This window comes from Sturnus vulgaris, chromosome 22 (genome assembly GCF_052056855.1).
Source record: "Sturnus vulgaris isolate bStuVul1 chromosome 22, bStuVul1.hap1, whole genome shotgun sequence".
Taxonomy (NCBI): domain Eukaryota; kingdom Metazoa; phylum Chordata; class Aves; order Passeriformes; family Sturnidae; genus Sturnus; species Sturnus vulgaris.
This window is the reverse complement of record NC_142264.1, coordinates 7,702,762-7,728,979: the sequence shown is the minus strand read 5'-3', so window position 1 is coordinate 7,728,979 and position 26,218 is coordinate 7,702,762. Positions and strand designations below refer to the sequence as shown.

The 26,218-nt window shown below is 49.0% G+C and overlaps 1 protein-coding gene across 1 annotated transcript in view; it reads right to left on the bottom strand.

Annotated features, from left to right (window-relative positions):
- Nucleotides 1–26,218, bottom strand: part of ASTN2 (astrotactin 2) — a 312,809-nt gene that overhangs the window by 16,083 nt on the left and 270,508 nt on the right. Inside the window, exon 20 of the mRNA XM_088177716.1 lies at nt 13,718–13,859. Within this exon, the coding sequence (XP_088033842.1) occupies nt 13,718–13,859 (142 nt within the window). The remainder of the gene's footprint in view (nt 1–13,717; nt 13,860–26,218) is intronic.

The following is a 26,218-nucleotide window of genomic DNA, read 5'->3' as shown; positions in this document are numbered from 1 at the left end:
GTGTCACGGCTTGAGGCAAGGTGTTCCCCCCACTGCCTGGAAAGGCCACAGAAGGTCCAGAATGTGAATTGTAACATCCTTTGGTGGAGTGAAGAACCAGAAGGAGGTGATAATAAGCCACTGCAGGCTGGTGCTTTTGTCTCCAGTGAAGCAATAGCAGCTCATTACAGTCTGTGAAGTGCCAGAGTCCCTGTTCTGCTGGGATGCCCAACAAAGCCCTTGGACAGAGGTCAGATGAGTCGCCTCTGACTCCCTGTGCTGCTGGAACAATTCCTACTGTGCCACAGCTGGGGTTGGTGCCCAAGGCTGCCAGCTGAGGGGCTGGTCCTGCTCGGGCTACAGAGCATCAGTGAGAGCTGTTGACGGATCGAGCTGTCCCTGGCACAGCAAAGGAGGGCTTTCCTCAGGCTCTGCATCCCACATGTCCCCGAGGCCCTGCCACAGCCTCTGCAAGGGCACTGCAAAGCCTTCCAGCTCCTCAGGGCAGGGTATACCCTGCAGCACCTGCATCCTCTCTTCCTCCTGTGCAATACCTGCTGCTGTCCCCATCAGTCTGGGACACCCCAATGCTGTTCTCTCAGCCACAGGCACCCCACAGCCCCCAGACCCAGCTCTGCTGAGGTTGAGACTTGGAGGGTGAGTTTTACTTTTAGGGGAGGTTTCACTTTGTTTGCACTGATCTGTGGGTGGGTGGATTTCAGCCTCATCTCACAGCATTAGTCCTGTGTGCCAGGTGGGTTCTCAAGAGTGACACATCCCTTTAGTACCTTCCTTGGGCCACTCATGGGATGCTGCCATCCTCCTCCATGAGGAGACAGCAGTGCTCAGGGTAGCTGTGGCTGCAGGGGATGAGCAGGAGAGAGGGAATAAATATTCAGAAGGAGAGAGAGAATGAATACTCTTCCTCCAGATGTGCCAAGGAGAAAGGACAGACAAGCAAAGCTCTGGACCCCTGCAGGGAGCTCCACAATGGGAATGTTCACAGCTAACCATCCCTGCTGCTCAACCTACCCACACTCTGCAGAGCTTGGCCATCGCAGGCCCTGGGGACATGGGCGAGAGGAAGGTTGTGACCCCTGGCAAATTGGGAAATCTTTGTCCTTCCCAACTTCATAGTCCCTCTAAACAAGAACCAGACACTCAAGAGCTTGCTACCCCTGGAGATCCCCTTGGTAGGGCTTGTTCTCATTCTCCTGGGGGCTTGGCTTCCATCTGGACTGCTGGTTGAAATCCAGCCCGGGCTGGTAGTGACTTCAAAAGGCAGTGTCATCTGAGGAGCAGTGGGTGGTCCACGACAAGCCAGTCGATGGCTGACTGTTCTTATAAAAGCCACCACAGTAGGGCCCCTGCTTCCAGAAGAAAGGCAGGGGCTGCACTGACTGCAGGGAGCAGAGCTTGTCCTCAGCTCGAGGGACAGCCACCTTAGTGAGCTGGCACAGGGAGCTGGCTTTGCACCCCTGAGGCCAGAGCTCTTGATCTGTCTCCATTGGGTTTGTCCCAGCACTGCTGGCCAGCCCTGGCTTCACCTTCCACAGGCAACAGTGCAAAACAAAGCCCAGCAATAACGGGAGAGGGGGACCCTCTGAGCATCCCAGGCAGGATCCCAATAAGACAAACTCCAGCTGGGCTCTGGGAGCTCAAAGGCAGCCAACAGGGCCCTGCAGTGGCCTCAGTGTTGGCATGGAGATGGTGGCAGACAGGGATGCTCTGTGCCAGCCAGAGGGATGCCAGCCAGATCTGCAGTGCCCACTGTCCCTGTGCCCCAAGGCCCCCAAATCCAGGGCTCAGGGCAAGGAACTGGCAGTGGGCAGGAGATTCTCACAGTTCCAGCAGGCAGACAGGGAGGGTGGAGGGCAGGATTGGGGGGGGGGGGGGGCAAGGGGGCCCGAAACAAATAATAAAAACAAAATCCCAGTAAGCATGTTAGAATTCGTTTGAAGTGCAGAGGAGCTTTCAGGCAGGGTTATGCACATCTCCCAGCCCGCCGTGATTTACACATTCCTTGCAAGCAAAGGAATCTTCCCTGATTTGAAGTAAAACAGATGTTTTGGGGTTTTCTTTCCCCCCTCCCCACCCTCTTTTAATCATTTCTTTATTGAAATGATGGCTATACAGCCAACCAGCCCAGAGCCAGAGCCCTGCTACCCCAGAAGCCAGGACTGGAGACCCGCTGTCCTGCGCCGTGGGAGAACCCCTTGTCATTGCAGTGACTGTACTTGGGAGCTTCCAGAGGTGTGGAGCCAGCCCTGCTCTCCTGCAAATGCTGCTCCAGAGGCATCACTCCCTGCAGGTTTCTTCCCTTGTTTTTTGCTCTGCAGGAAAGGATTGCAACTCCCCACAGCTTTTCTTGCTCTGCAGCTACAGCTGATCCTTCATCCCTGCTCCAGCAGCCCAGGTCCAGGAGACCTTCTAACCTCCACCACCAGTCCAGGAGATGTGTGTGATGGTGGGGCATGCCTTTGTTCCCACACCTCACCCCAGCTGTGCTCTGTCCCAGCAGTGGGGATTGGGAAGGGCAGCCTGGTCCATGCCCAGGGACTGGCAGCAGCAGCGCTGCTCACACACCCCAAGTGAAATAACCCAGCACGAGGAATGGTGTTGGGCAGACTGGAGCTGGGATATCTGTTGATTTCAACACTATGTGATCTCAGTCAAAGTTACTTTGCCTCTATTTTTGTCACAAGTTTTCCACCCAGGAAAATTATTTGAGGAAGAAGCAATCAATTTCCCAGAGGGATGCAGAGCACCAAGTGCAGTGGGGCTCCTGAGTGCTGGTTGATGCTGCAAACTACCAACACAGCCATGCCCTTGAGTTTACACTCAGAACAATAACTCATGGCCAGTAGCAAATCCATCCAGTTGCCCCATCTTTCTTTTGTTTCTCTATTTTTTTTTTTCCTTTTAAACCCTGTTGTTCTTTCTCAGTACTTCGTTGGTGGCAGGGTGGGAAGGTTTTTTGTAACACATTCACGTACCAGTGGGACTCACTCCCATTCCCGTCTGGTACAAGAGATTGCACAAGAGAGAGGAACAAATGGGGATGAGGAAATGCGTGTTTATGAGAGGCAGCGCTGTCATCGTGAGCAAGGGACCCCCCGCAGGAGAGCCGGCCTGGGAGCCAGTGCATTTCCATTCTCTCCTAACACTCCATTCATGCCTGGTTTCATCCCTCCCTGGAGGCCCCGAGGCTGGCCAGGGTCCCACGGCCGTGCGGGACTCCCACCCCCCTGTGCCGCCTTCTGCGATATTTGCTGTTGGGTGGAAAGAGGGAGATGTTGTTGTCTCATAAAACTGATGAGTTGAGAAAGAGCAGCAGCTTTTTGGCGTTGCATGCACTCCTTGTTTTCCTCCTGCAGCAGAGGAAGGTCTTCCCTCCTGCATCACCTCTCCTTGGCCATGATCCCTGTGCTCCCCTGCTGCCCATCCCGGCAGGGCTCCTCCCAACATCCACCATGGAGTCTCTCATTTGCCTTCCTGCTCATGCTGTGGTTACTGCCATGAGCCTTCTCCTGACCTGATCAGGAACCCTCCCTATAATCCAAACCACATTGCTGCCTGATACAATACAGTCACTGGTAAATAACCTTGACTGCAGTGGTCTGGAAGAGCAGGGATCCTGTATGACTGCTATTAATGATTTAGGATTGTGCATCATTTGCAGATGACACAGAGAGGGTCTCATCCCTACTCCCCACCCAGCCACGTCCTCCAGGACAGTGCCTGTCCCCCCTCACTTCAGGTGGCTCTAAGTGAAAGCCACCTGGGTGACAGCCCTCCTGCCTGACGCTGGTGTGCACACAAGGAATGGGAATGGCTGATTTCTGCACTCCCTTGTGTGCTGCAGAGCCTCCAGCAGTAAAGCTGGGGTCCCCCCACAAACCAAAATTAATAAAACCAAAAGTAATCACCCAGGCACACATACTACAACCCACTTGGGTCCCTCTCCCGTGTGCTCCTGCAAGCCCCCTGCCTCCCCCTGCTTTCTCCACACACCTCAGTTTCATTATCTCTGATCTGGAGCTGCCCATTACATGCTTTTTGCCAACATAAATATTTAATCCCGGTGCATTGCACGGGAAGGCCCTTGTGGAGTTAATCCTTCAACTCATGTTTCCACTTGGAAAACAATTTAGCTTGTGGCAGGGCAGCAGGTACGAGGCAGGGACAGAGCCGAGAGCTGGAGGTGGCCAGGAAGAGCTTGGGAGGTGTGTGTGGGGTGATGCAGGTGGGCTTCATGCTGTGGGGTGGGCTTCATTCCATGGGCTTCATTCTATGGGGTGGGCTTAGTTCTGTGAGGTGGGCTTCATTCTATGGGATTCATTCTATGGGGTGGGCTTAATTCTGTGAGGTGGGCTTCATTCCATGGGCTTCATTCTGTGGGGTGGGCTTCATTCCATAGGCTTCATTCTGTGGGGTGGGCTTCATGCTGTGGTGTGGGGTGGCTGTTCTGGAGCTCCTCTTTGCTAAAGTGGCTCTGCTGGAGCAGTGATCAGGAGGGTCTGGATAGCTAATGGAAAAGCCACAGGGGTCTCTGCAAGCTGCTGTGTGGGGAGGGAGGTACAAGGGGCACTGCCAAGGGGGACTCCAGGTGCAGCACTCTGCTGGGCTCAGCAGTGTTTGGGACATCCTGTTCTCTGTGTGCTCTCAGTTGCAATAATGTGGAGTTTGTCAGCTTGTTTCACCTGCCAGCGTGGGTCTAAGCAGCCACACGATCCACACTGCTCCACCAAACACCTCCAAATTCACCTGCACACCCAGAGGCTCCTTACACCACGATCTGGCCACGACTTTACCTGTGGGCTATGGATTAAGGGTTATGGGATGACTGGTGTGTTTGTGGGGCTGTTGGGTAGCACTAAGGTACCTGCTGTGCTATGGGACTGACCCTCAGCAAAGGGAGATGCTCCAGCCCCAGGTCCAAAGCTATAACGGGCAGGGACATAAACGCACCCTGGTCCTCATTCATCCACCTCTGTGCCCTCAGGAGGGCAGCAGCCATGTGGATGCAACACCACAAAACATCCACCAACCTAACAAAGCCCCCAGACCCAGAGGGGAGGGGCACAAGGGGCAAAGACCACCCTGCAATATAGGCCAAGAGTACAACTTGTGGCAGCTGAAAACGCTTGAAATCCTTCCCCTGACATCAGCAGTGACTTGTGAAAGCACTGATGTATTTTGGTTTCAGTTGCTTTGTCTGAGAGGTTGCCCCAGCAGCCTGGTGTGGGTCCCCTGGAGACCAACTAGCTCTCCCCAACATCCCCTGCCCCATGTGAGAAACTGGGCTGTGCAAATCCTCCTGTGTGCAGGACACATCCCCACAGACCCTGCCCAGAGAGGCTGGAAGACTGGGATGTTGCAATGATGCAAACCAGAGGGAAGGAAAACATGAAAGTATCCCAGCCCTGTGGCAGGGCCTTCTGTTTGGGGTTGTGCAATGAGATGAGGAGGGGAGGCCACTCCTGCAGCTGCAGGGCAGTGGGAGATGCTCGGAGGGAAGGAGAAGACGGGCATGCTGCAGACCTAGCTCAGGTTGCTGCTGCCATGGGCTGCTCTACGGTTTCCCTGGCAGAAATCAAGAGGAGAAAAGATGGAAGACGAGTAACAGACCCTGACCCAGGGATATGATAGCCCAGAGCTGTGGCAAGATGTGCCCAAGCCCAGCTCACTGCCCAGGTGACAAGCATGTCCCTGTGACCCAGCTTTGAGCTCCCTTCACACCCATCCTGCCAGGGCAGTGTCTCCACACCCAACTCCACCCAGTGAAAACAGGATCTCACTGACCCCTCCATCCACCACCCCTTGAGCAACCAACATACCACAGACCCCACTTTTGTTTTTTTTTTTTTTTTTTTTTTGTTTTGTTTTTTTTTTTTTTTTTCTTTTTTAGAAACGTTTACATCATGACATACACTTTGGCTCCGAGGGCTTTTAGTGAAAGCCAGGGTATTTTTTTCCCCTCCTCATAACAGAAACCATATTGCTGTATAATCAAATTGATCTCATTCCTGATGAGGGAAGCAAGGGTGTGTGTGAGGTGACCAGGAGCAATGAGGGCACGTGTGGTGGGAGTAATTGCTCTGAAGGTACTCCAAGGAAATATCCTTGGGAGTGGCATCAGATGGGGGTGACCAAGCAGAGACCAATGGGCCAGAGCTCAGCACAGAGCATCACCCACAGCAAGCCCCATCTCACCACAGGGTTGCCATCTCTGCAGCCCAGCAGCTGCTCCTTGGATTATTCTCCTATTTTACTATGGATCTCCTCCCTAGAGAGAGAAGCAAAGGAAGCCCAGCAAAGGATGTGGTTCAGTTTTAATACATCTGTTTAGAGGTGGGAAAATTCAGGAAGAAGCAGCTACTTTGAGGTTACTTTTTTGATTTCTGTTTTACAATGTCACAAATTCAGCTAAAGTCAACGGGAGCTGCAGCTCTAAGGCTGAAGCCTTGAAGATGATGCTCCCAAAATGGAGATGTCTCAATTTACTGGCTACTTTTGCAAACACAGGCAAGGGGGAAACAACCCAAACCCCAAAGAATAAATTAAAGGCTATTTGAGATCTGGGCATGGGCTCCATTGCCTGCAGCTCTCCTGTGACAAACTCCTTGCAGAAACTCCCTGTTTCTCTGGGAATGAGCCATGGCCCTGAAGGGGTGAAGGGGTGGCAGAGCTGGAGAGGTCACTTTGTGCTGATAAACTCCAGTTTGGCACGATCAGGAGGTGGGTGCTTACTGATAAAATGTTCTGCATGAGTCATAGATTAAAAGAGTTGGTTTTTTTTTTTTTTTTTTGTAAATAACACACACAAAAGGAAAATGAAAATAACGAAGTGTTCTCTGGGAGACAAGTATGGTGAAGGACTCTCTGTGCTGTTGTTGTTACAAGAAAAGGATGGACTGGGATGTGCTGCAGGTGTCCTTTGGAAAAATGAAACAACAACAAAAAAATGTTTTGACTAGTTTTATGGACGTGCAGCCATATGTGAGAGAAATGCTGAGCTGAGCTGGGACAGAACTTGTAGCTCATGTCATCCAAACTCTGCTTTTGAGAGTAGACAAAAAATATGGGCAGGTAGTATTAGCTTGTGACTTATCCTTTTATTCAGAGAAGTATCACTGCCAAATATCTCCACCTTTGGGGACCTGGGGTCCCATCCAGAGTCTGTCTGAGCTGACTGACCCCCAGGCTGTGGGGTGGCTCTGGGTTCAGACAAGACCTGTGGGTTCAGTAGTGACTGAACACCTGGGCACTACAGGAGCTGGACACATCCCTCTTCAGGCATGTTTGTGGTACTTTTGGCCACTCTTTAAAGCTTGAATAAGCCCAAATCTTGACTTGTCTGGAAATATCAGGTTGGGCTGCTATGGGTGCAGGACAGCTGCCAGACTTCCCACTCTCAGATACCTGGGTCCCAGACTGCACAAGGAAATTAGGAAAAGAATACAATTTTTTTGCAGGGAGCATGTCTTAACTTCCTGACCAAAAAAGCAATTCTCCTAAGTGTTCTCCTGAAGTGGGGTTTATGTGAAATGTGAGCACAGCCATCCCTCACCTCTGCTCAGCTCTAGATCACTGAGGAGCTACAGGCATGTCACACCTCTTCCTTCCAGTTTCCCTCGCTAGGATGGTTTTCCTTCTCCTCACTCCCTTCTTCTCTACAAGATGAAAAAAAGCAGGGTGTGTCCTGTGTTCCTTGTGTCCTGGAACAGGAGTGTGTTCAAACTGTGCTGTAAGAATCAAACCAACATGGCCCTCAGCTTTCCAGCCTTCAGGACGAGGGTGCTCTGCACCATGAAGACCTGATGAACAAAACAAATAGCTCCAAGGCAGTAGCACGATGCAGGTTTGGCTGGCTTAGAGCAAATCAAAGCCAGCAACGCCCGTGTTGATATTTATATCACAGCTCTTGCACTCCCTCTCCCATTAGTCCATGAGATAAGACTTGGACGTGGAGCAGTGTTAGGTTTCTACAGTCAGGAATAAGAATACTCTCCAAGTCTGTGACTAAAAGGGGTTGGTGATATGGGACTGCTGATGGGAAAAAGGTGGAATTTTAAAGATCCATTTGTCTACCAACAGACAAAGAGGCCAAAATCTTCCTCTCCACCCCACTGCCATTCCCAGGAAGAATCTTATATTGGCACACTCCCCCAGCTGCAATACCCCACAAAATAACCCCTCCATGCCTCTTCCTCCTTCCTTGTCCTCACTACACCACTGCCAGCCTTCCTCCAGCCACCTCCAGAGGGACAATATGAATGGGCCTGGACCAGACAGGTTTGGGACTTAGATGATGGCAGTTTTTGGGGACAAAACCAGTCCTGAGGAAGGAGCAGAGAGGAGATGGCCATGGGAGGCAGCAAAAGCTGTTCTATTGCTCTCTGTGGCAGGTATGAGCAGAAGCAGAGAATTTGGGAAGGAAAACCTGGTCTTTCAGCAAAAAGATGTGGGATACCCATAAAATTGGCAGAAAAGGTCATGTCCTGACTCCAGATCTGTCCCAGGTGGCTGAGTACTGATGGCAGAGACAGATCAGAAGGAAGATTCAGGTACAAACACAACTTTTAGAAGGGTGATGGCAAATAGTCAGTGTAGCAACACTGCAGCAGCACCTGGAGGCCTTGGTCTGAGCCACCCAGGCCAGGCTGCACACAAAGACAGCACGAGAGAGATTAAAACCTGAGTTTTTAAAGAGGACAGGTAAACAGGTGATGATGGAAGCGAGACCAAATGATCTCCTTAAATCACTCAGCAGAGTAAATGGTGAAGTTGGAAAGAGCCCCCAGATTTGACTGGTCATAAAAAAAAAATGAATGTCTTCTCTGTGGTTTTTAGATGTGTATCCTCCTGATGCTGGAACCCCAGCAGGAGCCTAACCCACCTCCATAAATGAGACTTGATGAAAATCAGTGCAGAGAGATGATGCCCTCCTGCTGAGCCCCTGACCTCCCTGTACACACCATCCTTCATGAGACCAATTCCCCTGTGAGCCAGTGATCCACACGCAGCCCAGGTGAGCCCAGAGGGTTCTGTGCTGGACTCACTTTAGCAAAAACAACCACACACCTGAGCCAGCATTTGGGCAGCCTGGCTCTGCACAACCCCAAAGTACTGAGAAAGAATGAGCCTGCATTTGGAGTACAGGCCCAGGATTTAACCAACACTGGATCAGCTCCTGACTTGCCTTGTTTGAGCTTCCGCAAACCAGGAGCGCCTGAGGAGAAACTACAGCTCGGCTTTGGGAAGCTGGAGAGCACGTGGAATGGGAGAGGTGGATTCAAGGAAGCAGCACAGCTCCTGTGCACACAGGGGACCTGGCCAAGGGCTGTAACAGATGTGTTTTAACCCATGCCACTGAGCTATTTGGGATCTGTCTCCGATTGCTCCAGCGCTCATTCACGTGTCTTCCTGACCAAAGACCAACAACAACAATTAGCATCATATAAGGAGCAGGGGACTGCTGCCAGCATTAACACACTCTTGAGCACCAAGGGTTTTCTGTTCCACTCTTTATCCCAGCTATGCACACGGCAGAGGTCACTCTGCATTAATCAGCCTTGCTCCAAGCCAGCTCCTTCAGCACGCTGGGATCGCAGCCGCTGCCTCTCCATGCTCTGAGGGGTTCTCCCTGCTCCTCACTTCTGCCTTTTTCCTTAAGTGCACCAAAAAAGGGATGTTCCATGTTATGCCAAGCTGAGCCTGGCCCTGCTGCTGATGGCTTGCAGACCCTACAGAGGGTGACACTGCCTGGGCAGGACTTGGTGTGTCCTGGCTGCAGATGGGAGCCTCGTGTTGAGGCATTCTCGTTCTCATTCTGAGCTCTGACTGAATCCCCTTCCCTCCAACAGCAGTCCTGAATCTCCAGCTCCTAGGAAGAGGTTTCCACCTTTCCAACACCCCTGAAACGTGCTCTCCTAGAGCCTTTGGGCTGGTTCATGCTCACCCTGGGGAAACCCCATCTGAGCCAGCAAAGGGAATGTAAAGTCAAGGCTTCTTCACAGCATATGAACACACTCCAAGGAAAGGCTCTGGAAGGAATCCTGATGACTTCCATATTATTTCCAGTAAATTTTGTGCTGATTCTTGGCACAAACACTGGAAATGAATAGGCTAGGTCAGGAATGTAAATAAAGTGAAACATTGGGATTTAATCTAATCTATAATTATAGTATCTGTAGCGCAGGGAAGAGGTTGGTGTGTTTGCACTCCTGCTCCATTGAGGAGCTGGAGGGGGTTTTCATTTCCCTTTCCAGAATTTCCCTTTTTGGCTGGGGGATACTTGGTGTCTCCCCAAGCATCCGAGCAAACGTGCTGGGCTGGCAAAGCTTCCTGCTGGTAGCCAAACAGGTACAGCTCAGCCATGAGGCATCCCCAGGCACTCCCCAAGAACAGGGTGAGAGCTGAGATGGATGAGCTGGGCTGAAGGCTCAGGTAGGCTGTGGGGTGCCCAGGGGAAGCTCCTGCCTCCTCAGTGAAGAAATTGAATGGGTCTGTGGGATGCTCAGTCCTCCAAGCTGAGTTTGATTTCTGAGACAAGCTGGAGCCCTTTCTCCTCACTGTTGTTTTGGTTTTTGTTCATCACAAGCTGCCTGTCAAAGTCTGGTGCTCCCAAGGCTCCCAAACCATCCATCTGAGTGGCACTGGCTGCTATCCAGGCTGCCTGGTCCGTGCAAGGTGAGCACTTCACAGACACATCGACATCTCTCCCTCTGCCCTCCTCACCTCATCCTCTTTCAGATCCACCTGGGAGGAAGCTTGACAGACAGCTCTAGTCTAGCTGACCTTGGGGGAGAGCAATCCCTTCTCCATTTCACAAGAATATAAGATTTCTGCTTTTTAAAAACTACAACAACACTCAACAATCTTCAAGGAGCATCCTCAGTATGCCTGTGTAGGTCCAGGGGAGAACATTCCCATGAATGCAGCACAGATCTCCATGGATGGTCACCCGTGAGTAGCAGACTGGCAGGGGTGTCCACATGTGTACACGAGCCTTTGGGCACGTCCCTTTGTTCACATGATCTGCTTTCCTTGGAAAACTCTCTATGCAGGGACTGGCATCTTAACCCCAGTGTGTTAAAGGCAAGGGGAAGAAAAGGGCTGACCTGGCAACACATTTTCATCAGACTGAAACTGCAAAGGACAAAGAAATTAGTTCTCCTTTTGTTCATTTATGTTTTGGAATTACAGAAGTCTCAAAAGCAAAGGAATCCATCAGACTTTGTTTATTTGTTTGCTTGTAGAACATTTTTTTGGGTTTGTTTTCATACTCCAGCCCAGCTTTGATCTCAGGCTGGTAGTACTCCAAATGAATAGTCCACAGCAGAGTGTAATTGCTGTAGGTACTACAGAAGAAAAGGGACAGGATGTTCGACACATTTATAGGGCAGAAGAGACTTCCATGATCTCCCAGTCCCCTTGCTAGGGTTATGTGATACCCTCAGACTACTGCAGAAGAAAATAATTTTGTTTTTGAAGAGCTCTGATGCTGCAGACTGTGTGCTTACCTCCCAGCCTAGAGAACAGCACAGGGCGCTGCGAGTGGCTATAATCAGGATTATACCCAGCCCAGAGCTATTATAGATAGCTATTTTTCCACAGAAACAAATGAAACAAGCAGAAGAAATTCAATTTAAGAAATGACCCCGTGCCCGTGTTTGTGTTGTTGTTCTGTCTGTGCGGGCGCAGAGCAGCGTTAGCCTCACATTTCACTGCTCTGGCTTTCTTCACGCTGTGTTGCAACCGTGTGGACATCTGAGCAGAGGAATATTTAATGGGGGTGCCTGTGTATCTGAGAATGCCCAGTAAACATGCTGGGTAGGGCCTAGGATGGAGCAAGCGGGTGTGTGCTGGGCAGACAGGACCCAGCTCCTGCCAGTGTGGAGCAGGGGGCTCTCAGTCCATGCCATGTGCTGGGGCAGGCAGCAGCAGCAGCCAGGGAGGAGTGGTGTGCCCACATGCATTTTTGGATGCCCAGGAGAGTGGGTCTGTGCCCCAGAGGTGCCCACACAAACATGTGCCCGTCCATGTGCTCTGTGTGCACCGCCCCGGGAGCGGAGAGCCAAGCCCTGCTGAGCATTAGCTGTGGGACAGAGCCAGAACTGTGCGTCACCCTGGGGCCTGTCCCCACACAGGACAAGCTCCAGAGCTCCCTGGTGCCAGGGGACTGCTGCCTGCTGGCTGCCTGCAGCCCTGGCTCCCCACAAAAGCTGCTGTCTCATGCCCAGGGGCATCCACAGAGCAGGAGCCACCCCCAGGGCACAGGGCGTTGCCAACTCTGCTGACCACCTCCATGGCAATGCGCCTTGGGGCTGGGAAGCAGAAGCCTGGCTTTGACCACAGGGATGACAAAACCCCGGACAAAGCCCTCTGCCTTCCACCCAAGGCTCTCCCAGCCCTTTGCAGACACCAGGAATTAAATCACAGAGCCCCTAAAGCGACGGGTGAGTGCAATTACCCCTGCCTGGCAGATGGGGAAGATGCCTTGGCAGCCCAGGCTGCCCAAAAGCCAGACCTGCTGGCTCCCAGCTCCATGTGCTCTTCAAGGCAGCAGTCTCCATCAAAACCAGTGGCTCTTCCCTGTCCCAGTGCCCCTGGCAGCTGGGAGCTGAGAGCTCACAATGGGCCAGTTTTATGGACGTCAGGTTGCTCCAGCCTCTCCCTGGCACCTTTTCAGAGCAGCCCAGTTCCCAGGGATATAAAGAATTATATTTATGCATTATAGATATTTAGCAAGAAAATGTCTGATACTATTAAATGGCAAGAGGAGCCCACTCCTGGAGGCAGCCCTGCTCCAGGGATGTGCAATAAAGGCTTTGGAGGCTGTCAACATACTTAACTGGGGGGTGGTGGAGGGAAAGTATTAATCAAGGTCTTAAAAAGTTCTCGCTGACAGACTGTTTGCCAGCTCTCACTTTAAATGCTTTTGTGGTCCCATAAAAAGTTTCATTACTCACTACAAAATGTGTTTTAATTATTGCAGTCACTCTGACATTAAGCCCTGGGTGTTTCTCTCTTGCTTACTCTGTCTCTCCTCTGTCTCCTTGCCTCTTTGCTCTATTTTTCCTCTCTTACTGATCTGACTCCTGATATTCCTCTCAAGACAGAGGATGCCCTGGTTAATGAGCCAGGTTAGAAAGCTCAGATCCTGTCCAAATTATATTTAAGGAGAAGTTAAAATTCAGATCTTGACATTATCCCTTTGTTCTGGAAACTAATTAATCCACAAGATTCAAACAGAAAATTCAACCCTCAAAAAGTATCTCAGAAGAGTGAAGTGTCCACAATATGTGGGTGGCGGGCAGAAGGATTTGGTGTCCTATTAAGAGAAACAGCAATTTATGAACAACTGTCACACTTTTGACATCTATTTCATCCCACCAGGCACTTGGCAACTTGCTCCAATCTGACCACATCAGCTTAGTTCATCTATGAGAGACAACTCTGTGCACCGGGCATGGACCTGGAAATCCAGAATATTGCAAATAGGTGCTATGCTGGAGTGTCCCACTGACTCCCAGTGCCTCCAGCACTGTCCTGGCAGACACTGGTTTTCCATTTCACCAGCTGTGAGTAACACCCAAAGCATCAGGAAGAGTGTGACCATTTGCCCTGTGTCTGGTGTAACACAGTGCTGACCAAAAAGGTCAGTAACAATTCAAGAACTGCACTGGAGATCCCTCCTTGCCCCAGCAGCTCCCCACATATCTCTCCTTACTTGTACAGACCATCTGGTTCCAGGCACTTGAAAATGACTGAATAGAGGCTGGTGTCAGGGACATCTCCATGGCTCCGACCCGCTGCCACACAGGAGGTTGCGAGGCCAGAGAGCAAATCATCTGCAAAGCTCAAGGATTCTCCTGCAGAGCAAAGAGAGCAGCGAGAGCAGAACATCAGTACAGGTGTGGAATTACTGCTGACCACTCAAAAATCACTGTAGGAACATCTCTACGCATGACACACACTCAACAAACTGCAGCTGGCTGTGGATGTGGAATGCCCCAGGTCTGTGTGGAGAATGTCACCTATGGGCAAGGCAAGTAGGAAACACACCTGGGCCACCAGCTGTAGCAGGGAGCTTGGCAGGAATGGGGACCAGGGCTAATCACTGCATGGCCAGCTGCAACCACAGAGCACACAGGGGACGTGTGGCCTCACTGCAGACCCTGCAGGCAGAACCATCCTCCAGGGATGGGCTCCAGAAGATCTGCAAGCCTGGATAAACAGAGATCTCCTGCCCTTGCTGCATGTCCAGCTCTTAAACAGGGCATGGCCTTTTCCAAAAATTACCTGCCACAGCAAAGGTGTTTCTGCTATGTTGGACTAATAGCAAAGAAGACAGTTCTTGTGCTTGGGTGGAATTGCTCTCAATGTGATGGCTTTTTTTTTTTTTTTTTTTTTTTTTTTTTTTTTTTTGGTTTTTTTTTTCCTAATTCAGTGACAGCCAGTACCTTTGCATTCCCTTTCATCTGCACTCTGCCAGCTCCTGGAACTCTGACTGGAGCTCCTTCAGTCGTGCTTAAGAACACTTGGTTTTTTATAAGCATTTGAAGAAAAAACCCACTAATTAAAAATACTGAAAAACCTTTCTTTTTGGTCTTCTGCTTTATAAAGTCTATTAAACACTAAGATCATGATCCAGCTGAAACTGAAAACGCTCCATTTATTAAGGTTTTTGGGCATGACTGTCCACTGCTGTGCAACCTGTCTCCTCGCAGTGGGCAGCCTGTCTATTGGTTAGAGCTCATTACATTTAATTCCCATTTCACACTGGTGGAACTGAAAGCCTGAGGTATCACGGAGGAAAATAAGATAGAGCAGCTGCCCAGGCTGTGCCCTATTCCCAGTGATGGGAATTGGTGCAAGGGCTGCTATAGGTGGTAGTTATGCTGGTGTAAGCCAACCTGGGCCCAGATTGCTGAGCTGGGTACCATGTGCATGTGGAAATGTCAGGACATTGCAGCAGAGGGAGGAGGAGAATTCCCTTCTCAGCACTTTGTTTTTCTAAAGGCAAAAGTGACTGAAGAGTACTGAAATGAAGCAGCAGTCCAGGTTCTTGGTACAGACCCTAAGCAACAAGCCATTGGTATAACTAGCCCAGAACATCCCACAGTGAAGCTGAATTACCCAGGTAGAAGAAAAAAAATCCCCTCATCCCCAGCCCCCTAAACTGCATTTGCGTCTTGTCTCAAAATACACAACTCAATAACAAATGTCCCCCTTGGCTAGAGAAAAGAGCAGCAATAAATTCTTTTCCTCCCTGAAGGAATCCAAGCCTTAATTATTCATTTTAATGCTCCCAGCACGACTTGTTCTTTCCAAACTTTTCCAGGCAGCTCTGTCACCAGTCTCTGTAGCTGAACCCAGCTCCTGGATGCAGGTCTGTCCCAAATCCCAAGACAACTCAACAGGCAGGTTGGGTTGGCAGCAGGAAAATCCCTGCCTGGAAGTCACGAGCGCTGCCCAGCCTTCAGCAAGTCCCTCAGCTCTGGGTTTATGGTTTAAATAAACAAACAAGCCCCTATTACTCAATTCCAATTTTCATTTCCATCCCTTTTCCTACGATGCTGGGCTAGATTGGGGAACTCCCTGTCACCAGGAGTCATTGAGAACAGACTCTGCCGTGACTTACAAACCTCATGAATCACCAACAAAGAAGCAGGACCAGAATGTGTTGTTGAAGAGGAGCAAGGGGCTTTAAGGCTCTTCCAGCCTCAAGCAACTTCCCTTCTGACCAGGAAGAAGCTTCATGGGGGGACAGATCATCCCATGGATGAATGCTGTGAGATCTCACACCTTCCTCTCAGCAAGTGATCAGGGCAAGGAAAGAAAATAGCTGGGCAGGGATTGAAGTGAGAGCTGGATGAGGCCAGGGGAGATTTGGACTGGGCAGTCCCCAGGTAGGAGTATCAGCCAGGACATCTGTGCCAGGGAGCACAAGAGATGGGATGGGCTGAGACAGGGAGAGGGTGGAACCAGACTTGCAGGAGACTGGAAATGAGATGGAAAACATCATGTGCAACCACTGAATCAAAGAATGTATTAAGGCCAGGTTGGACGGGGCTTGGAGCAACCTGGTCTCGTGGAAGGGCAGGACAGGCCCATGGCAGGGCAGCTGGAATGAGATGAACTTTCAGGTCCTTTCCAACACAGAACATTCTACGATTAAAATTGCACACTAACTTTCTCTAGGACATGCACTAACTTCTGAAAGCTCATCTTCCATGGCCTTTCTGGGTAGTTCTGATGGAACAGGCTGGCAGGGAGCACTGCCCTGACATGCAGCTGCAGCTGCTTCCCATGGTGTTGTGGTTTGCCATGGATCAGACCTGACCAGGCTGTGCAGTGCATTTCTGTCCCCCTGTATGGGAGGAAATGAAGATTGCAGGGTCTGCCAAGTGTCTCCACTTGGATTGAGCCAAATCCCTTGCAATAAAATCCACAAAGCAAGAGGGTGCTTTTTGCTTAATGGTGAACCTCTGGGGAACTCTCCCCTTTTGTTGGCTCTGTAAAGCAAAGAGGTTATTATGAAAACATAAAAAGAGATGCTAACAAAGATGCTGGAACTTCAGCCTCAAGGCTGGGAGTTTTTCTGTACCTGTACAAGCAGCAGTGAGATCATTGGTGGTGCCAGACTGCACAGACCATGGAGCAAAGACAGGGAAGGGACACCCTGGGGACAAGCCAGCTACCCAGAGCTGTCAGTCTGCAGCCAGCACAGGGAGCTGCTATGCCATGCTCTCCCCCGGGCAAAGCAGAGCACACAGAGATTATTTGTTCATCTCACAAAAGACAAGGCAGAGACCATTCAGTCCTCAGTGCTCTGAGAGCAGCTGGAATGAAATTTCCTAAGACTTCTTTAGGAGCAGAAAACAAGTTATTCCCTAGATTTAGACTGGGACTTTGTCAGTGGAAGAGAGCTAAAGCAACAACTGCTTTTGGTGGAATGGTGAGAGAATTATCATAAATCAGAGAATGGTTTGGACTGGAAGGGACAAGGAAGATCATCTTTTCACATGACCTCAACCACAGGCAGACATCTTCCACTAGAGCAGGTTTCTCCAAGCCCTGTCCAACCTAGCTTTGGATACCTGGGCCACTTGATTGACCAGTAATGGTGCCCTACCAAGAAAAAGTGATCCTGAGATCATGTAGCAGCAGCAGAACACTGACCTACCTGCATGAGGCCATGTGAGAGCTGAGTGCACAGCATTCCTCAGTTGTGCTCAAGACTAAGGCACAGGAAAAGCAGGAGAGATTTCACAGGGAAAGAACAAAAAACTCAAATCTACCAATAAAAACAGGAAAAAAAAAAGCCAAATAGAGACACACAACTGTGAACACATCAACAGGGCAGGCACTCAGATGGAAAAGGAATAGTTAGGTTAATGGGCAGTAATGGCAAGAGGAAGTAAATTGGACATGGATAAATGGTTGGTCTACTCCTGCAAAGGGCAAATAACCTAACCATCTTTTAGGAAGGAGTTTGATCACTTTATAAAAGGGATTACACGGATAAGTAGCTTGTGATGGAAAGCAAAGGGGCTTTTTTTTCCCATCTGGACTTGTGTTCTCACACACCGCGCCAGCAAATATAAAGAAGGATTTCAGCCTCCCAAAGCAGCCCTGAAGCACAAACCTTCTAGATTGCCTGTGTATCTTTGCTCGTGTTATTAAATTTCAGAAAGAATCCAAAGGTTCTCTGCAGAGTAAATGATAGCTAAGTAGATCATCTCTGTGGAGTAGGAGATATTTTATTGACCAGACAGACATCTGTGTCCTTCATTAATAGTAATAAATAATTGATGTCACACTAAATAAAGCAATAAGCTGCTACAGATATCAAGGACAAATAACTGGCTCCTCTGAGAATGCCTCACCTGTGTTCACTTCTCAGTGGTAAAAAGCCCAGAGCAGAGCTCAATATCACTATGGAAAATGCTGTGCACAGAGCAAAAAAGTGTCACTTGCTGCTCACTGATTACAAATTATGGGGCAGTTTTGCTCAGCAATGGGATGCTGACACTCCTAAGTGCAAGGAGTTAATATCCTTGCAAGATTTTCTTCTCCCTCACTTCCATGCTTTCCCAAGGCAGCTTTTGAAAATCCATCTCTCTTCTACTGATAATTGTCAGGGAGATGCAGCTCCCTTCAGGTAGCATTTCCCTTCTCTCCCCAGTGCAACCCCTTGCTACTGCCTCATCCTTATCCACAGGCATGACTGTGGAGATTGGCAAATCTCCTCTTTTTGGTTTTCTAAGCATCTTTTACATGGACTCTGTTGGTGTGGCTTCTCTTAAAACAACGAAAATGTCAGCAAACTTGGAGCTTGCAGAGGGGTTCCCATCCCAGGAAGCTTTGCAGACTTCTGGCCACAGCACTGGCCATCATCCCACTGGTGGCACTCTGGGATAACCACCCAGGAACTCAAGTGCATCTCTGGAGGAGAAGGAGGAGGAGCAAGGCTGCAAGGCTGAGCTGGCAATGCGCTCTCCAGGGAGCACATTTCTCATGGCAGGAGGCTCAGACGGGCAGGAGCAGGGGCTGAGGAATGCAGATGGCTGGGAGCAGGCTCAGAGCGCTGGCACACAGCATCCAACAGCCTCAGCCTGCCTCAGTCCTTCCACTGCGGCCGTGCCAGCGCCCAGCAGTTGCGGACAGCAGGCTGGATGAATCACCCACCAACCATCCCACCCAGGACAGCGCGAGCTACGGCGCTGAGCTCAACCAGACTAAACAAGAGAGCGAGGCCAGGAGCCTCCAGGAGGCTCGAGGAGCAAAAGGAAGCTCTGGGACCCTCGCAGGCGTTCCCACACCTTCAGCCCACGTCCCCGTGCCAAGAGCAGCATGGAGAAAACCCAGGCGCTGCAAACCAAAGTGGAAATTAAGATGAGAGGAGACCTCCCTGCTGCCATTCACCTTCAAGATTCCTAGAAAGAGCACAAAGGAGAAAGTAGGAAGGCACCAATGTCTCTGTCTTGACAGCTTCTTTGCTGGGTTGGATGAAACCAACCCTGCAATGTTACCAGGCACTTTCCCCTGATTGTGGTTTTCTCTCTGTGTCTTTCTCTCCTTTGCTTTTTTTCAACCTGTTTTCAATTTACTCTTGTGGCATCTCTAACTGTGACCTCATTCTGGTACTTAAGGGGGGAAAAAGAAAAAAAGAGAGAGAGTGTCCTTTAAAAAGAAATGAAAGAAATCATATTTTATTTAGTTTGGTTGGTTTTGAAGCTTTAGTAGAAGAAAGATTAACCTTTTCTGCCTAACTTAATGAAAACAAGGAGAAAGGCTGTATGGATAAATAAATATCTGTGTGGGTATGGAGCAGGCACGATCGTGTTACAGCCCCGGTGGAGCTGTAATGGGGAACAGGCGCGTTCCTGCGCAGCGGCTCCCAATTCCCGATCCATTTTCAAGGAAAGAAAAACAGAGTAGAATGTCAGAGGCCCAAGTGGGCATAAATGAGGGAGCCAAGAGAAGGCAGATGGGGCCCAGCGAGGACCTCTGTCCCCAGCAGTGACCTCCAGAGCAATGCCAGCGCAGCAGATGGAAAAAGAGACCTTACTCCACTTCCCCTTGCCAGGTTTTGGTTCCTGAAATGAGGGAACAAATGGCATGCTCGGCCCTCCAAGTCTGTCACCTTTTGGGGGTCCTTGCCTCACCCTCTCTTCTCATGAGGCTTTCCCTCCAAGGAGGTGAGAGTCAGAGGAGGGCTGTGAGCAGAAGGCTTGTACGGGGTTTTTGGATGAGTGGATGTGGAACACAGGTTTGCACGGTGGTTCCTCCACCATGAGGTTGTACCTGGGTTTAACGTGCTTTGGATCTGGCACTCAGTGGGGGAAGGCAGTGAAAGGTGGTTGGTTTGTCTTGGAAATGATGGGTTGATTTAAATTAGTGTAACATAACTTCAGGCGACGGAGCTGTTCCGATTTACATCAGCAGATGGTCTGTCTCGCTGCCTAGATCATTAAAAGCAAACCATCCCTACTGATCCTGGTGGAATGATGTCAAAACCTCCTTCCCTACATGGCTTGCCAGATTATAAAAGAAATAAAAAGGCCCAGTTTTTAGTAAAAATTTTCTGCCCACATTCTGGCACGCCAGCCTCTCATGTTAGATGGGAGCCTAAATCCCATGCCCCAAAACCCCATAGCCTGAGAAATTATTTCTTTGTCATGGCTTTTCTCAGGCACAAATCCATTAGGAATCTCTCTGGCTGGGCCCAGGTTGTCTAGGCTGAGGCAGAAAAGCCAGTGATTCTGCTGCAACTTTGGGCACAACTTCCCAACTTGCACAAAGGTGCAAATTGCAGTTCCCTGAACAGCTTCACCCTTTTGAAGTTATGAATTTTGGGGGAATTTGCTTCTTGTGTGTTTATGCTACCGAATACATTAATAATGATGAAGAGGTTTCCTCTGGGCCTCCACCTCCTCTAGGTTTCCATCACCAGGCCCTCTGCTGATGGAAGACAGCATTTGTAGATGGCTAAATTTAAGGGGCAAGGCTTTAGTTGAGCTAAGAGAAGAAGTTTCATTCCAGTGTCACAGAAGTCACTTCAATGCCTTCACTAGTGCTCTTCAGGGCTGGAACTTGCATGGAGTCACCACATGGAACTGAAAGATGAGCTGTTCTCAAGAGACCCAGTCAAAAAGACGGAAATGCTCTTAATTGCATGAACTGCAATGTTCTATGATGCACAAGGTTAATCATGAGTGTAGTCTTCTCAAAGGGTCATCAATAGGACTCCCTGCTCCTTCATCTGAGCTCTTCACACACTGCTTATCACAGATCTTTCACAGTCAATATCTAAGACCTCAGAAAAAAATGCTCTTACTCATGTAAAAACACATCCTTAAGGCAGTGTGCTGCTGGAGGAGAGGGAGAATTAAAGCATTTCATTCTGTGCTGTGAGCCCTCCAGGATTTCTCAAGGTTCACTAGGTTGCTAAGGGTCAGCCCCAGCCAGACACGAGCTGACTCTGCTACGCTTGGAGACATCCAGGCATGAGCCAGTTCCAATCTCAGAGCCACGTATTCACATTAGCACGGTGGAGAGTCCAAGTGAATGTCTCTATTCCCTGGAGTTTGTCTCGGGCTCTGCAGCACGTTAAAATAGTTACTTGATCTCAAGGCAAAGTGGGAACCCATTTGTACAAAGTGGGAGCTGTGCAGGCACGAAGCAAAGTTTGTCCTCTGATCCTTCTTGTCTGGCAGAAGATTTTGTCCATCACCACAGAGCGAGTTCTCACTCTCATCACCACAGATCTCATTCCCACTCCCATCCTTGCTTCCTTTTCATATTTAGCTTATTTTAAATTAGAGATTTCTAACAATGGATCAATGGTCCAGACCACTCGTGCTCCCCAAGGCCCATAGCTGGCAGCCTGTAGCAGATCCAAGGATTGCATGGAGCCTTGCATTCCCCAGGAATCCCACCAGCCCTGCCCCACCCCAGAGCCACTCTTCCCCAGCACAAACTGATGTGTGAGGCACTGCAGAGATGGGAACAAAACCTGAATCGTAATCTTGCTCTCCTTAAATGCACCGGGGCACTCTTGTAATTGCTGAGGGAGTGAGCTCCTTTCCGAAAATGACTACCAAATTTTGGATACAAACATTGCACCAACGACCTGAGCTCCACCAGTCCAGAGGACTGAGAGGTCCCATCTTTTGCTGGGATTCAGCAAATTTGAAGGGGAGTAGATTTCAGTGTGAGCTATGTCTGAGGATAAATCCTGGGAAGCTTCCTAAAGAAAGGCCAGAAATATTGAAATACCAGACCAGCAGGAGGGAAAGGAACAATTCCTAGAATGAAGCTCTGTGTGAAATTAATTTCTAAAACCATAATTATGTCGGGTAATTCGTCAAATTAAATTAATGTAAACCTATGGTGAAAAGTCATCAACTGGTCTGTGCTTCATATCTCCTTGCACTTATTGGGAAAGTGGAATTTTGGGACTTTTATATTGCCACTGTTGCCTGACCCTGCTCCCAGTCTTTTCCTACACTTCACAGCCTCATCCTGGAACATGGACCAAACCACTACCTGTAATGGCAACAAATTTAAAGAATGTCTTCCTTAAATATTTTTAATATTTAAATATTTTTGGCCCCATTTATTCTACATAGAGGTCATGTGCAGAGGTGCTGATGAATTAGTGATAAGACTTTGGACCAGCACATTCTGAAGCACTCAGCAAACCCAACTGCAGCCAAACCTGCAGGCTGCTATCCAACCAAGACTTAAAAAATTGGTCCTTATGGAGGAGCCTGCATGGAAGCAGACCTCTTATTTGGCCCAACTCTGCACTTCTGGACATTTGAGAATGGGGGGCAGATCCTCAGCTCATAAAATCTCCTGTAGCTCCCTTGAAGTCAGTGGAACAATAACAATTTACACTTGTTGAGTTTCTGCATCCTGGCTGTGAGCTCCTTGGAACAACGACACCATAATGATTATTACAGATATTCTTGATCACTTGTCTGAGGCAGACTAGAGAACAGCACTGTGTAAGAAAATAGAGGCTTGGTTTGCTATGATTTCCAAAGAATTATTGACCCGTATCTTGCAAACATTTACACATGTTTAGCTTTACTCATGTGAGTTGTTCCATTACACTCGTGTGCCAGATAAACTAATGTACATGCTTGCAGAACCGAGGTTAAAACTTGTGCAAACACAGCGAGTTCTAAATATTTTTGTAGATACGTTGTTACCTCAGACTCAGAGGAGAAAGTCTCTCATTTGGCTGTGCTTCTTCCCATAACTCACCTTTTATCCAAGTAGGCATCACAAGAGAAGCCAAAGATGATACCAAGATAAAACTGAAAAAATAAGTAATTATCTGAGCCAGCTCAGAAACTAGAAAAGACCCACTTGGTCGGGACTAACATATGTAAGAGTTGATAACAGTTCTTGAACAAGGAATTACCTGAATTACTGAAGTACCTTCACAGCAGCTTTCTTAGCACAGCTCATGAATCATTCACTTACTGATTTTCCTGTAATGGAGTTAACATTTTTCTTCACGGTTTTCACCCATTAGAAGGCTCAAGAAATGAGGAAAGAGCTGGGAATCCCTGAGGAGTCTACCTCAGCACCCATCATCATCTCAGCAATCCCTCCAGCAAGGCAAGACAGGATGTCCTGCCCCACTGCACAGACCCTCTGCTCACAAGGACAGAATATAATCTGTAATTTCTTAAATTCAGGTGATCTCGAGGACCAAACTCGTGCCAATGAGGTGTCTGACATGTAGGGACTCCACACAGGCCATTAATACCTTTGACAGTGTCATTTACAGCCCCCAGCCAAGACACGAGCTCTGTTGTGACACACCTGTGTCACAGTGGCTGCAGCGTCAGGACAGACCACAGGCAAAGGAGCGGAGAAATTACTTTTCCAATATAGCAGGGAAAAGGAGAATCTGAAGCTATAGGCACAGGCCCAATCCAGCTCTCTCACCACTAACAGCAGATTTTCATCCCTAAAGGACTATTAATCCTTTCTTACAAGTGTGCAGACTCCAGGCACTGGGGACACCTGCCACTGCCACACAGCAGGATGTTGGCATGGCAATGCATTCTGCTCCCAATTTTAAGTTATCCTAAAAACCACAGCAAATCCATCCTGTCGTTCACAGGGAAGGGGAGATGTCAGTGGTCAGATCTGATGGACGATGTGCCCTGGGAGCCCATCTCACCAAAGGCACTCTGTGGTGGGAACAGCCCTTTGACTCCTAAATGTCCTTGGCCAAGTGAGGTATCTGGGCACACTTCCCACCCCCAGGACCACTGATCCCTCTAGGATGGTTTGTTGGAGACGTGTCATCGCCAGCAACTGTGCAACATCTGACCACTCAGATGACAAAAGACAGATTTCCAGAATGAACAGATTAACAGGATTAAGCCAAGTGGGAAATGGATTCCAGGGCTGTTCCAGGATCTGTGCTGACGAGGGAAGCCAAGACCAGGTACCCAACCCAGAGCTCATACAGTGAGGTTATCACTTCCCTCTTTTCTTCAAATCCCTAAATAGAACCCAAACATCACTTGGGCCATGTTAGAGAGATAAGATGAGTTTCTCCCATCCCTTGCAAAGCCTGAAATAGAAGCCCTGCTACTCCGTATCCGAAACATCATGCATAGGATGTTGACATTTAGCAGTAGGGAAAATTACCCAAACAATGAACCCTCTCAGGTCTCTCTTCTCCCTTCCCTTTCCCCAGTATTCTGGAAAATGTTCATAAAGTAAAGTGGAAAAATAAACAAAAAAACAACCTAACTCAAATCCCAACAACCCAAACCCAACCTTCTGTGGAAATAACATGTAGAGGAGAATGAGTCAGGCTCTGTTAACTATGCAAGGATCACCAGTCCTGGTGACAGGAATGATTCACCAAGGCAGCAAGAACTACAAGGTAGAAGAGACCAAACAGAGGATGCAGAACCAAAGTTTTATCAAAGAAGAGAAGGAAGGAATAAATTAAATGGTTCCATGTTCCAAGACACCTTGCTCTTTATCAAACATCACTTAACTGACCTAAGATGACTCACTGGATAATGGTGAGATTATTCTCTGTGTGCTTTGTCCAGACTTTCTTTAGGAGAAGGAGAGCCAACAGTCTGTAAGACTTCAATCCATCCCCATTTCCTGCTCCTCTCTCTCTTCTCCTCCTTTCTGAGATGCTCTCTCACTGAGAGCCTCATCTCCCTCTTGCTTCTGCTTTCCCTGCTCCCTTCCCACACCCATTCCCTTTAAATTCGGCAGCATTATGTGACTCTGTTTTCCCTATAAAAGATGCCTTCAAGGAGATGAGAAAAGCAGGGCCTATTTAGGAGCACAGCATGCCATGGGGAGGCCCTACTGGATGCCACTGGCATAGAAAGCACATTGTCACAAGAGATGGAGAGGAGAATATGGGGCTCAGGTGCCTGGGGTGAATTCTGCCTGCTCTCCTGCTGTTCCTCCATTCCTCCTTCCTCTTCAGCTGCCCCGATCTCCCTCCTTCTATCTAATAACCATAAAAATTCAAACAGAAAATACTTGCCCTAAAAAAACTTAAACACAAAAAAAAAAAGAAAAAAGGGGGAACAAAAAAAAAAAGAAAAGTCCTCTTCACTTCACAATGAGAGCTGTAAAACTTTTTCTGCTTGGAAAATTCTCCCAGTCAGTTTTTCCTACTGTTTAATCCCTGCTTTGAGTTACACAGAATGAGTAAACACATTTTATAAGGTTCTAATTCATACCTAACCCATACAGTTTATGGCTTAACAAAGTAAAATACACACACAGACACACATGCACTTTTTATACACATACATATATATACACAGAATCACTGACACACATGGATAAACCAGCCTGGGTCCCACTCCTGGAGCCTCCCAGCAGCAGGTCTGATCTCTCCAGCATGTACTGTGCCTTGAAAACAGCCCGGGGTGCTGAGGTGTGAGTTAGGTGGCCTGGGGAGTAGTTTCCACCCTAGATTCCTGCAACGTCCTTTGCAATAAATTATTAGTCAGTGTTGTTAGGAGAACAGTGGGATTCAGAGCTCCATCCTTGGAGGACTGAAGAATCCACCACACGGTATCCCAGGAACAATTTCTGTCCAGTCTCTGCCCAGCAAGCACCTGGAATGAAAGCCATGGCAGGGAGCAGCCAAGGCTGGGCTGCAGGAGCTGCAGGGAGCTGGGATGCCATGTGGCCTTGGCCAGGTGCCAGGCAAGCATCATGGAATCATGGAATCATTAGGACTGGAAAAGACTTCCAAAACCATTGAACCCAAGCTTTGAGCCATCCCCACCTTGTCAACTGGGCCAGAGAACTGAGTGCCACTGAGCAGGCACTGTCACATTCTTGGTTTTCCTTCTCTTCATTCCTTCTGCCCATTGCTGATGTTTTAATTTTTCAAGTGCAGTGAGATCAGCTTGAAGACTCAGTCTCTTAATTCTGGGAGCTTTTCAGATACACAGTTCCTCCATGGGTGTGGAAAAGCACTCCAGGTCATCAAGGTGGGCTCATGGGCACCACTCAAGGCCATCCTGGCCACTTCTGTGGTAACTTATCACTGGAAGGCATGGACAAAAGCCATGGCTCAAGGTAGCAGTTGTTTCCACCCACCCAAAATGTGAGGGTGGACTTCAAGCTCCATAATACTATTTTCATTTTCCTCCTCCTCCCCCCAAGAAAACAAACCAAGTGTTTATTTCCTGAATGA